Source organism: Eubalaena glacialis, chromosome 1 (genome assembly GCF_028564815.1).
Source record: "Eubalaena glacialis isolate mEubGla1 chromosome 1, mEubGla1.1.hap2.+ XY, whole genome shotgun sequence".
NCBI classification, from domain to species: Eukaryota; Metazoa; Chordata; class Mammalia; order Artiodactyla; family Balaenidae; genus Eubalaena; species Eubalaena glacialis.
In genome coordinates, this window is record NC_083716.1 from 56524243 (window position 1) to 56537171 (window position 12929).

The 12929-nt window shown below is 55.9% G+C and overlaps 1 protein-coding gene across 2 annotated transcripts in view; it reads right to left on the reverse strand.

Moving 5' to 3' along the window:
- The window catches only part of ZMIZ1 (zinc finger MIZ-type containing 1), a 232661-nt gene that overhangs the window by 96974 nt on the left and 122758 nt on the right, over positions 1-12929 (reverse strand). For both annotated transcript variants that reach the window (XM_061180012.1, XM_061180003.1), the window contains exons 5-6: positions 10151-10259; positions 3900-4013 (exon numbers count right to left, since the gene is read on the reverse strand). In XM_061180012.1, coding sequence (XP_061035995.1) covers positions 3900-4013; positions 10151-10210 — 174 coding nt within the window. In that variant the 5' untranslated portion in view covers positions 10211-10259. The remainder of the gene's footprint in view (positions 1-3899; positions 4014-10150; positions 10260-12929) is intronic.

The following is a 12929-nucleotide window of genomic DNA, read 5'->3' on the forward strand; positions in this document are numbered from 1 at the left end:
CCCCTCAGGGCAGAGCCCTCATTTCCTACTTTGCTATCATTCTCAATACTGGGGTGGACAGGTATTTGTGGCCACTGCTGCTGCTGCTTTGGAGTCAGGCATGAGACCGAGTTCTGGATCTGCCAATTATTCGTTGTTGTTTCTCACCCAAGTGATTTAACCTCTCTGGGCCTCAGTTTCCTCATCTGTGGAATGGGTACAAAATCTCCTCCTTGCAAGGATGACAGCCAGGACCAGGCACACAGCTCAGTGAATGCTGTCTGTGAACATACACCCATGGCTTCAGCAGTGAACACTCTGAGGCTGTGGGGAATTCCTCCCTGGAGAGACGGGGAGGGCACTGCTGCTGTGCTAACTGGTTTCTGTCTCCCTTTCCCACCTCTTCTCGTACCCGTCTCCCCTCTCCTATGCTCTGGCCGCCTCAGCCTTCTTTCTGTTCCTTGAGCAGATCAAGCATTTTCCACCTCAGGGGAGGAAGGAGGAGCAAGTCCAGAGAGGCCTGACTTTGAGGAGGACCCCCAGAGAGGGGGCTCAGCCCTGCTGCTAACGGAGGGGCCGGGGAAGAACCTGGTCCTGAAGAGGAAGTAGTGCCCATGCTGATGCCCCTCGGGAGGGGCCGTGGGGCTCCTGCACTTCTGCATCCTGGGGTCAGAGGGCATGAAGGAGAGAGTGGGGCAGGGGGCTGCCAGCGTTCCAAGGCTCTTCATCCCAGGGCCTGGCCCTGGTGTGGCAAAAATGTGTCCATTTACTGCCCAAGGCTAAGTAGTTTTTAATTTATATTCTCCAAGTAAGCCGGATCCAGAGGAATTTGTTTCCAGAGGTCACCCAGGGGATGATAGCAACCTGGAGGGCTCAGGCTGCCCCCTGAATGGGAAGCGGTGCGAGAGCATGTGTGTGTGTGTGTGTGTGTGTGTGTGTGTGTGTTGTGGAGCGGGATGTGGGGTACTCGGCAGCCTCGCCCTGCCTAGGCCCCTTGGAATCTCTCACCTGTCCCATCTCATCCCTCCCCATGGGTCACGGCTGCAGCTAAGGATGCCCAGGGGGATGGGAGGACTGGCAGCAAGCAGGGCCCTGGGGCTCCTGGGGGGTCAGTGGTACCAGCCTGGGACTGCAGCAAGCTGCTCCCCTTCTCTGTTGCCTTATTTGTAAAATAGCATTGATAAGCCTTTCCCTGTCCCCTTGCAGGGTCTTCATAAGGATGCAAGGAGACAGTGCCAGGAAAATGCTGTGGGCACCAAGGGACCCCGCCCCCCAACCTTTTCTGTTGCTGGTTCTATTGTGCTTCAAGTGACAGTCAGACTCAGGTCTCTACGGCTGTGGCCAGTGGGCCAAAGTCCCCTTTCTGGCTAAGTGGCAGGTCAGGGGTTCGGGTGGGGGTCAGAGCTGGCCATTCAACCAAGTGTATGCCTTAAACTGGGGTGCAGAGCTGGCACTGGGCTTTTGTCTACACAGTTTCCTGTGGTCTCATCCCCTGCCAGTCAGATCCTACAGTTTTCCTTGGGCTCCCTCCTCCAGGATGACCTCCAGAATCCCTCCATCCTACCCTCCAAGGATGCTCCCCTTCAGAGCTCACGTCCTCACACAAATCACATCCCATCCCTCACCTGCTTAAGACCCTTTAAGGGCTCCCCATTGCCCTTCAGATCATCTCCAAACTCTTCTCACTTAGCTTGCAGGCTCTGTGTTAGTTGGTTTCTGCTTCCCCCTTCGACCTCATCTTGTACCCCTCTCCCTCTCCTGTGCTCCAGACATCTGAGACTTCTGTCTGTTCCTTGAACAAAGCAAGCCTCGGGGCCTTTGCACTAGCAGTTCCCTCTGCCTGGAGCACCCTTCTCTCTCATCGTCCCCTGGCTGACTCCTTTTTGCTATTCAGGTCTCAGCTGGAGGTCACCTCCACCAAGACCTTTCCTGACCACCACCCTGCCCCCTCTTACAGGGCACTGGGTTACATCCTTACTTACTCCTTACGTGTTTAGCATCTGCCTCCCCATTGGAAGGTAAGCTGTTTCAGAGAGGCCCATTGTGCTCACTGCACTCCCCTGGGGGGCCCCTGTGCAGGACCTGCCCACAGCAGGGACTCGGTGAATGTTTGTTGAATGAATAGATGAACGACAGGGCCGGGGCAGGGCCAGTTTCTAGTCATCTCCTGTCCACCTGCCCAGCCAGCCTGGCCAGGGCCATTGTTGGATTCAGCCTCAGGTCCCCACCTCCTAGGCAGGGCCAGGCTTGGGGTGGGGTGCTGGGGGAGCGTGGCAGCCCCCCCACCCCCTTCACTTACGGCTACCAGCAGCTGGGATGGGAGTAACATCTGTCCCTGCCCGCAGGGCTTAGCCTGACCCAGGATCCCCACAAAGAGGATTAAGGGAGCTGGGTGAAGGAGGGGGAGCTCAGGGGGCTGGAGGATAAGGAGGGCTGGGCAGTGCAGGCTGCCGCCTGATTTGGCCCAGTGGCCCTGAGGGAGCCAGATGGTGTCAGCTTCGGACAAACGGAGGAGCCCAGGGAGGGTCTTGGCTGCATCCCTGCTTCGCATCCCTAATGGCCAGAAATATCCCCTCTAGAGGCAGACGGGTCTTGACTTGAATCTCAGGTCCACTTCTAACTGGCTGTGTGAACTTGGGAAGTCAGTCACAACATCTCAGTTTCCTTCTCTATGAAATGGGGAAGAAGGCAGGACCAGACTTCTCTGAGGATACAGTGAGAAGGCATATCCAGTGGGCCAAGCTCAGTGTCAGGCACAGAAGAGGTGTTTTGCAGTGATGGCCTTTCACCTCTCTCCTGTCTGGAGGTTTTCAGAAAACACGGTGCCCTTGAATTTTACCTGTTGTTCCCGCCTAACCAGGCATAAGTCTTGGCCTCTCCTCTCCAAGCCTTGGGGTAGCTGGGCTCCCCAGCAATCTGTTTACCCACGTTCCCTTTAAAGCTGACTCAGGACCCTCTGAGCAGCTGTCCTCACTGGCCGCAGAGGTGCCCTCACACTTATGGATACAGGCCACGTGGCTGGGGACAAGCATAAGCTTTGAGACCCTTCCACGTGGCTGTCAGCCGGCAAGCTCCGAAGCTTGGCAAATGATACCGCTAGCTCTGGGCCTGGCCTCTGCCCAGCTTGTATCCTAGACCTTTACCAAGCTGAGTTAATTTCAGTTCCCTGGGTTCTGTTGCACATCTGGACCTTGGTGTGTGCCATTCCATGTGCCTAGAATGCTCTTGCTATCCTCAGCTGCTTGTGCAGATGTATCAAACTCCTGCAGATGTAGAAGTGGCTCCTTTTCTCAGTTTTCTGCAACCTGCCCACCACCCGGGCCGATAACACTTCCCTTCTCTATGCTGCCTCCATTTTGTACACAATTTTCTCAACCGTCTCTTTCCACATCTGTCTCCCCCCTAAAGAGGGAATCAGGCTTGGCAAGGTCTTATTCATCTTCAGTTTCCCAGGACTTAGCAGAGGGGATTGTGCATGATAAACGAGGGATCAATCAGTGTTCATTTGGATGGATGGATGGATGTAATAGGAGCTCAATAAACGCTTACATGAATGGATAGATGGATGGCTGACTATAAAAAGAGCTCAAAAGATGTTTACCTAAGTGAATGAATGAATGACTGGATAAAAGGAGGGCTGAAAACCCTTCAAGAGTCTCTCTGCTTTACTTATGATGGAACATTTACTCCCATCAGACTTGGAACTCTTCAAGGTAGGATCTGTGTCTTTCTCATCAAGTGTAAAGAACCCACGTAACCCGAGGACTCTGTCTCCCCATCAGACCAGGTTCCCTGCGGGTGTATGTGTGTCAGGGGTACACACAGAAGGGCCCTCCCCTCCAGCAGCAGCCTGGACAGGTGCACTAGTCCCTAGCCATCCTCCCTGGGCGCAGGCACAGGCGGGGCGAGTGCAGACTCACCGTCAAACAGCCCATCAGGCTCTGCTCAAAGGGCCGCTGGAAGGCTCGCGGGTCTCCGCACCAGTCCAGCAGCTCCGTGGCAGCATTGTGGAAGTTGGCAGGGTTCTGTAAGTGCTGTGGGAGAGAGAAAGGAGAGGCAGCATGAGGCTCCAGGAGTGAGGCCAGCACATGTTAGTGTGAGAGAGTCTGGGGCCGCAAAGACCCCAGGCATCCCTGGGGAGGAGACACACAGAAAGGGGCAGGCCAGGAGTAACGAGTTTTCTCAAACTCCTTCTCATCCACCTTCCCTCTGCATCTCCGACCCCAGCCCAGTTCCTGGTGGCATGGGGATTAGCGGCCCCATTGCAAAGATAGAAAAACCAGGGTCTAGAAAAGGGCACTAATATTAGATATTAAAATGTCTTCTGGATGCTGGCAGTGGGGTAGGAAACCCTGTGGGCTTCAGGAGGGTGGCATGTGGCTCCCATCCTTGGGGCTGCTGGCTCTCCCTGAGTCAGGACAGACTGGCCCTGGAGATTCCTCCTTGATGAGCACCCACCCCCACCCCTGCCCCAGTAACCACCACCACATGCTGCCTGCTCCGGCTTCAGCAAGCCCTGCCACAGCCAAATAGCCAGAGCAGGGGCATCAGAAAGAGGCCTCCAGGCCACACCCAGCCAGGAAGGTGCACTCAAGCACACTGTGCCCAGGTTACTGTCACACCGTGGTCAGGTGTATGTGGCTTAGCTACCCCTGTTCCCCAAACCCAGATTTCCTGGGCTCAGTCTGGCTCAGCTCGGGGGTGCAGGCCCCGCCCAGTTACGGGGTCTGAGTTAACAGAGAATGAATTCTGGTGCCAAGGCGTCTAGATCCTGCTTCAGAGCCAGGCCACGGGGCTGACAGGGGTGGAGGGTGGCTTCCACGGCTACCCCTTCCTTCCTTAACACTTATCCGTGTCTTCCCAGGCCAGGCCGAACTAGGCACTGAGTCCAGGGTCATGAAGCAGGTTGGGGCCGAGCTGGGACTCCAGGGCTGGGTGTGACCACCTGTGGGTCCTCCATCAGGACACCTAGAAGGTGTCCACAGGGGTTGGAGTGTAAGCCAGCTGCAAAGGGGATGGTGGTACCTTCTGGGATCCCTGTGTCCTCGGTGCTGGGAGAGACTGGGAACAGCAGCTGTCCCTGGGGCAGTGGCTCTCTCCCAACTTGCAGTGAGAGTCTGCCTCAGAGCCAAGGCAGGGAGGGGTCTTAGGGGCTGCCAGGTCCCAGAATTGGGAGGCGAGCCGAACATGCTGGGGGAGCCCCTGTGGGGCTGGCGCCCTGGAGTCACACTGCCTTCATCCACAACTATCTACTGACCTAGGGCATCCCCTCCCCTCTCTGAGCCTCAGTCACCCCATCTGTAAAATGGGGATGGCAGATCACGGCTTGGTGGTGGAAATTTTTGTCTTGCTTAGGGTTTCATCACTGCTATTACGACGTGGTTTGTGAAAGGCAAGATTTAAAAGTGGATGGAGGAAAGAGAAATGAATTGGAGTATCCTCCCTCTGTGGGAGCAAAGGGAGAGTGAGAGATGAAGGAAAGAAAGAGGGCAAGCGTGCAGCAACACAGCCCTCCGTTATGGGGCCACGGTGAGGATTAAACAAGATGAGGCTTATATGGCCCCTGGCAGAGCGCCTGGCGCGTGGGATGCTCCCACGTGGGGCTGCCCTTGGCCCCGACTCTGTCTCCCAAAGGCTCCGCTGTGCACTTGGCAGCTCCCGCCCTAGCCCCACACACGGCTCTTTCTGCAAAGACAGAGCTCCCTGCGCGTGATCTTCCTGCGGAAGACAGGAGAACTTCCACGGCTAGAAGCAGACCCTTTGAGAGGGCAGCACTGGGCCCTCGCCTCTGCCTCCTGTGCCCCCTCTAAAACCTGCCCCCTCCAAGGCCACGGGCAGCATCTGGTCTCCACGTGGAAAGCCATGCAAATCGGTTAATTCCCTGTCTAGCAGTCTCCCTCTGCTAACTGAGTTATTCCATTTATTTCCATGATGTCACACCCAATTAGCAGGGACAGCAACCACCGCCTGGTGCTCTCAGAGTTGCCCACCTACAGCACTCCTACCCTAGGCACACCTCTTTGGGGCTCTGGGCTCCCAGTCTCATGGGCCCAGTTTTGTTCTGGCCCCCAAGCACCCAGCCTCCCATATCGGTCCAGCCCACCTCTGAGCTTCTCCACTCTCGACCCAGCCAGTTCACGTGGCCTTCGGCTTGGGCTATGGGTAGTGACTCGTGGGTGCAACTCATTGGTAGAAAGGACGTCAGGCACCCCATTCAGTAGCTATTGCTCTGTGGCTCTGTGGCCTTGGCCAAACCTCCTGCCCTCTCTGTGCTTTTGTCATCTGTTTAGACTACAAGGTGGCTACGTGATGCAGTGAAATGAACAGGATAGACCTGGACCAAACCCCATCTCGGCCACTGAGTCACACAGCCTGGGTGTGTTCCTGAGCTTCAGATCTCTCATCTGCAAAATGGGGTGGGGACAGCTTGCAGGGCTGCTGCAAAGTTTAGAGACAACATACCTCATGACATCCCCATTACAGAGTAGGTGTCAGGTAAAGACTGCTATTGCTTGATATGCTAGGACCTCTGTACAGTTTCTTGTTTCTCCTGCAAGCTCCTTGAGAGCAGAATTAGGGCCCCATTCACCTCCAGAACCCCCAAAACTGGCACGAGGCCAAGTCCATGCATTAATGGTTAGTGAGCAGCTAGCTGGCCAAAGGATGGTCCATCTGCAGAGCTGGCCAGCAATCTGGCAGCTTCAGAACGGGTCCCCAGTGGAGGGGCCAGGGCTGGGTGGGCTGAGCTTGGCTACCCTTTGATGATATGGGGATGGGAGCACAGATTTGAATCACAGGCAGAGGCCTCCCTAGCTGTGGCTGTTACTGGATACTAATACCCCGTCCCTCCCCAGGAAGCCTGCCCATCTCTACAGTTTCTCAGAAGATCCTCCTGGGCTATATCCACTGGCCACTGAGTCTGTTGGAGCAGGAGTTGGGGACACCAATGCCCAGATTAGGGACTGGCTACCCAGACCAAGTGATGAATGCATTTTATCAGTCCATCTGTGAATCAAATGATCCATCCATCCATCCATCTACCCATCCATCAATCCAAAAATCAATCAACTCATCCATGCATCTATCTACTTGCCCACCAACCCATTCATCCATTTACTACTTTATCCATCACTCATCCATCCATTCATCTACCTATCTATCTTCCTATCCATCCAGAACTTATCCCACCACCCACTTATCCATTCATTCATCTATCCATCATCTATATCCACCTACCATCCGCTGACCTAACTGCCTTTCCATTTGTCCATCCATCCACGCATCCATTCATTCCCTTAGCTATTGATCTGTCAGTCCACCCTTCTCTCATTCTTCCCCAACATATCTGGGCCCCACCCTGGCCTGGACTCTGCTGACTTACAGAGGAATACGGCACATCCTCTGCCCCTGAGGAACTCAGCCTGCTGGGAGACCTGATGTATACCTTGCAGGGCTTGTACCTTAAGGGAGAAAGAGCAGGATGGGTGAGGTAACTGGGTGCCCAGGAAGCACCAGGGCTCAGAAATGGGAAGTGCAGATACTCAAAAGGGCACCTGGGGTTTCGGGAGGTTGCTGTGCAGGAATTAGCTGATTTGCATGGCTTTGCACGTGTAGCCCAGATAAGCCCGTGGGGACACAAGTAGGGCATGTTGTAGAGGGGGCACTGGTTCTCCCTGTACCTGAGGCTGAGAAAGGAGAAAGACAGCTGAGACAGAGGCCTGGAGGGAAGATGGATAGCTGGGTGCTCGGGGGCTGGCGAGTGCCAGCAGTGGCTAGAACCGGGGTGGGTGGACAGGGAAGGCTGCGCTGTAGAAGTCAGGCAGGACCGAGAGTCGGAGGCTGTGAGGCCCCCGATGGGAGCCACAGCTGCACCAGCCAGAGGTAGGCACAGCCAACACATGCATCATCCTCAGGGCACGCAGACCTTTCTCTTCTAATTAGGATACGGGACATCTGAGAATCAACAGTCTTCAGCCAGCCGCGGTCGCCCTCTGGGGCAGCTGAGGAGCAGACAGACATCAGTGCTGAGCTGTGTCTGCCTGGAAGTGCGGGAGTGGGCGTGGAGGACACAGGGAGCTCTGGATAGCCCGGGGGGGGGTGGTGCATCTGGACAGCCTGCTCACCCTCACTGATGTGCCACTCTCTGGCCCAAACGCAGAGCTCTGTGTGTGTGTGTCTGTGTGTGTGTGTGTCTGTGTGTGTGTGTGCAGGGCAGGCTGGGGGAGGGCAGTGGAGGCGATCCCTGGCTTTTCAGCAGCTCTGGGACCCAATGGCTGGGTGTGCATCACGATGCCCATTTACAGACGACGGGAGATGAAGCGGTGACTTAATCAAGGTCAGGAAACCAATGAGTGGTGGAACGGGGGCTCAGGTTCGCTGACTGGTAAATCTGAGTCCTGTGTGCCATGCTTCGAGAGGGCTGCTCCTGGGTGGGCTTCTGCCCCCGCTGGATCCCTGGGAGGCCCAGGGACTAAAGGACACCCTGATTCCTGCAGGGAATCAGACGCAGAGAGAAAAGTCAAGTTGTGAGCAGGTTTTAGGGGGAGCTGTTTGCCCAGCACACAGAGGGCTCTGGCATAGGGGCTTGACTGTATTATTGGGGGTGAAGCCATTGACAGCTGATCCCTCATGGGCAGAAGAAACTGGGTCAAAGGCAGAGCTGGGAGAGAGCCCCGCAGAGCCTAGAGGTGGAGGAGAAGGAGGAGAAGGAGGAGGAAGGAAGGGCAGGGGAGGAGGAGACCATCGTCTGGTTTCTATTCTGTGATGGGGAACAGAGGTGTAATTGGCGTTTGGGAGAGCTGCTCGGCAGAGTTCAATCTGTAACAAGTCTTCTTCAATTTCCTCTCCTCAGACCCGGCCCAGGCTTCCGAGATTGCTCTGCGTGATGCTAATGGGACGGCACACATCCCTCATTCCTGCCGACTAGCCTCAGCTCCACTGGACCCTGGTGTTCGGGGGGGAGGGGGCATGCTGGGTGGGGGTGGGACTGTGAGCTCTGCCCCTGCCTCTCCCCGGAGTCCTGAGGCCAGAGGGCTATGCTGGCTACCCGAGCTGCCAGCTAAGCCCGCCTAAGCCAGGGGCCTCGCCACAGCTGTCCCCTCCCTGTCACTGAGACACTGAGGACAAGAGCCCCCGCCACAGTGAGCTGATCACCTGCCACGTGCCAGCCTGGGCTACGTGCTCCGCCCACAATGTCCTCAGAGCGTCCTACGAGGTCAGCCTTATTGGACCCACTTCGCGGGGGAAACTGAGGCTCAGAGAAACAGAGGGACAGGCCTGAGATTATACTGTGGGTGCGTACGTGGAGGAGTGCGGATTTGGGCTCAGGTCAGTTTGATGTCAAAGCCTCTGCCCCTTCCGCCACATCTGCTCCTTCCTGGACTAAAACAACACCGGAGCCTGTGCAGGGACACTGCTGCCCTGGGCTGCAGGGAGGCTGAGCCCAGAGGGTGGCCGCATCACTCCTGGTCACCACTGGGGGGCATCTGCCTGCCCAAGCATAACCAGGCTTCTTAAAGTGGGGACCTCTGGGCCCACCGTGAACAATCCAGACAGGGTACTGGCAGGCGAATCGCGTCTTAAGCTTGGTGTGAGCACAGGCAGGAGGGGGAACTTGTACCCTCTGGGACGAGGCCCTCCTGGCACCAGTGGGGCTGGACTGTGTGACTTTGGGTGACTCCCTTCCCCCTTCTGGGCGTTGGTTTCCTTTTCTGTAAGACGGTTGACTTTCCCAGGACCTTTCCTTTTCTATTTCTTTACAGAGAACCCCTGGAGCAGAGAAGTGGGGAGCTTGGGTCTGGGAAGGAGATGAGGCACTTCACTGCATCCTCAAAACAGCCCAGAGTGCACAGCAGAGCTCAGAAAGGGCACGACACTGGCCCAAAGTCATACAGCTGGGAAGGGAAGGGAAGGGACAGGAGAGAGCCGGCATTTGAACCCAGGTGAATGATTCCAGTGCGAGGCCGGTCCATGTCAGCCACATTCTCACAAGGTGGGCGGTTGGGGAGACTTAGGCAGTCAGCCTTGCCCACTGTCACCTCCACCCAGCACCTTGGGCGCTCAGCTACACAGTGTAGAGCATCCCCACTGCTCTGCCCGCCTCGCCTGCCCTGCCCTCGCCAGCGGGCCTGGCTGCCAGGGGTGGAAGAGCAAGCCCGGGCCACACACCCACCTGCTTGATGCATTGCAGTCGGTCATTGGTCTGTTGGATGTGCCTGTCCATAGAGTTCATTCTGGCCGTTTCACTGGGTTCTACCCGAGAGCCATGAACGTTGTCCAGCCTGTGAAGACAGAGGAGAGTGGGTGTCACTGGGGTTGTGCCAGGCCCGCCGGCCTCATCACCACCCTCCTGCCCCGTGCTGGCCTCAGTGGCTCCCAGCAGGTTCCAGGGCCCTTCGTGAGCTGTGGTGGCCTCTGCCCCGGGCAGCCCCGTGCTGGAAGGAGGAACTGCGGCCACGGCCAGCCAGCGCTTCTCCACGCTCAGCCCTGGGGGAACCCCATCTGGGCTGAGGGCAGGAGGTGCTCCTGGGTGTTCTCTGTGGGTGGCTCATGTGGGCGCTGGGCAGGCGTGTCCACCACGCATTTCTACATACACGTGCGTGTTGGGCGGCGGCGGTAGGGACGACGGCTCCATCCACAGGCTCCCGGCACAGGGCTTACCCACTCGATGTGGCTGTGTGTGCGTGTGGGCGCATGTGTGTGCACGTGTGCACAGGGATCTTCCCACATGACGACCTTGACTGCGTGTGTGGTCTGAGTGCAGCAGTCCCGTCATGGGTGCCCTCCCCGTCATGGGTGCCCTCCTCGAACCCCCCCACGCCTTAGAGTTTGCAAACCACAATTCCATGTTTCCCCTTTGCCCTCCCGGGAAAGAAGGAGGGCAGCCCTCAGCACTGCCCCCCTTTTCCAGATAAGGAGACTGAGGCTCAGAGAGAGGAAGGGAGTTACCCAGGGTGGCACAGGGAGCCTGTGTCAGAGCTCGAACGAGGCCCCGGGGCTCTGACTGCCAGTTCACGGCCGAGTGGTTGGGGGACACAGCTGTCACACTCAACAGGCTCACTCTTCCTGAATGGCGCCGGGCCTGGGGCACATGAGCATGCAGGTGAGGAGGCCCCTGGAGCCCCCAGGCCTCTCCAGAGAGGCCTCGACTGCAAAGGCAGAGATGGAGATAGCGATGGAGGAGGAGAGGCAGCGAGACAGAGAGAGAAGAGAGAGGTTTCACCTCTGGTCCCCCCACTGCTCATGGGTCCAGGTCCTCGGGCCAAAGCAGAAGTCTGCGCATCACTGGCTGTTTGCCCTCCCGTAAGCCAGGCTGCAGACACGTGGGTCAGACACAGGGTGCTCAACAGAGGCCCCCGGCACCTGGCCTTCTCTGCTATCCCGAAACACTGCCCCCCGAAGGCCCCTCATCTCTGTCCATGTCACCAGGTCCCATCTACCAAGTACTTTCTGTAGGCTGGGCCCTTGCATTCTCTTCTTGACTCCTCACGCCTACTCTGTAAGACTAGAAGCATCTCCATTTTACAGATGAGGAAACTGAGGTCTGAAATCTGCCAAGTCCCATGGCTAGTGGAAGCTTGCACCGTGTCTGTCTGCCTGTCTGCTCCCATGCCCTGGCTCTCTGCCCCCAGCACGGGCACCCTGGTTGGGGAGACTGACACCATGCCTGGCCGCAGCCTCGCGAAGAATGCCCTGTTCCTCTTCCAAGGAGCTCCTCACTACACAGCTCCTTTAAAGCACTTCTTATTGTTCCATTTGTGCTTGAAAAGGCAACTCATTTGCGTGGTTCAAAAATCACGGGTGTCCAGTGAAGTGCTGGCCTTGTTCAGCCCCCAGGGGCCTGCCCCCAGGGACCTTTCTGGAGAGAACCAGTGTCATCCATCTCCTTCTGAGGGACTCATCTTAGAGAAGCAAATATCTATGTGTACTATCCCCTGCCACTCCTTAAAAAAAACCCATAAAATGATAGCATTCTGTACACACTATCTGGACCTTGCTTTTTTCCTCTTAATAATATCTCAAAGTTTATTCCACATCAAGACATAAAGAGCCTTTTCATTTTTTAATGGCTGCACAGTATTCCCAGGCACCGATGAATCATTTATCCAACTGCCATCTGAATGTCCACCCCTGCCAGGTGCTGTCCTAAGGCCCGAGGTCCTAGAAAAGGCCCTTCTGCTCCAGGGGCTCACACTCTAGCCCAAGTGATGAGGCCTGAGCTGTCCCTAGATTTTATTATTGCAAACAGTGTTGAAGGATCGCCTTTTATATCAGCCACATCATTGTGTGTGAATTAATCTAGAGAACACACTCTTGGAAGTGGAGTTTCTGGGTCATTTGGGCATTTGTACTTTGATAAATGCTTGCTGGATTCACCTTATCTTGGAGCTTTCCAGCAAAAAGGTAAAAATGGGGGTAGCATCCCCACATTGATTTCTCCTACCCTCACCCCACCAGCACCCCTCCATTCACACCACTATCACACATTTACATACCCAGATATCCAACTTCTCCATTACTTATCCATTTAAATGCCCGTCTGTCCATCCATCCACCCACCCACCCAAACATCTTCAGCCTCCCCTTGCCCATCCATGCATGCTTCCAACTCACCTAGTAAACACTTATCAGTATCTATACTGTGCTAGCTCTACGGGGCATGAGAGATGAAAACGAAATCAGTTTCTTGGGTTCATGGAACTCTTGGTCTAACCCCATATCCACTCCATGTCACCTATTAGGTGACTATTTGTTGAACTCCTCTTATAAGTTAGGTGCTGGTCCAGGCACTAGGCAAAGACACTTACTATATCCCCACTTTTCAGATGAGGAAACTGAAGCTCAGGGGTTATAGTAGCAGCTCCAGAATCCTGGCTTTTCCACTACAACCAAAACTTTTGTACAGGTACTGGGGATGGGCCACGGAGGGTGGAGGGTACCACCGTCTTGTA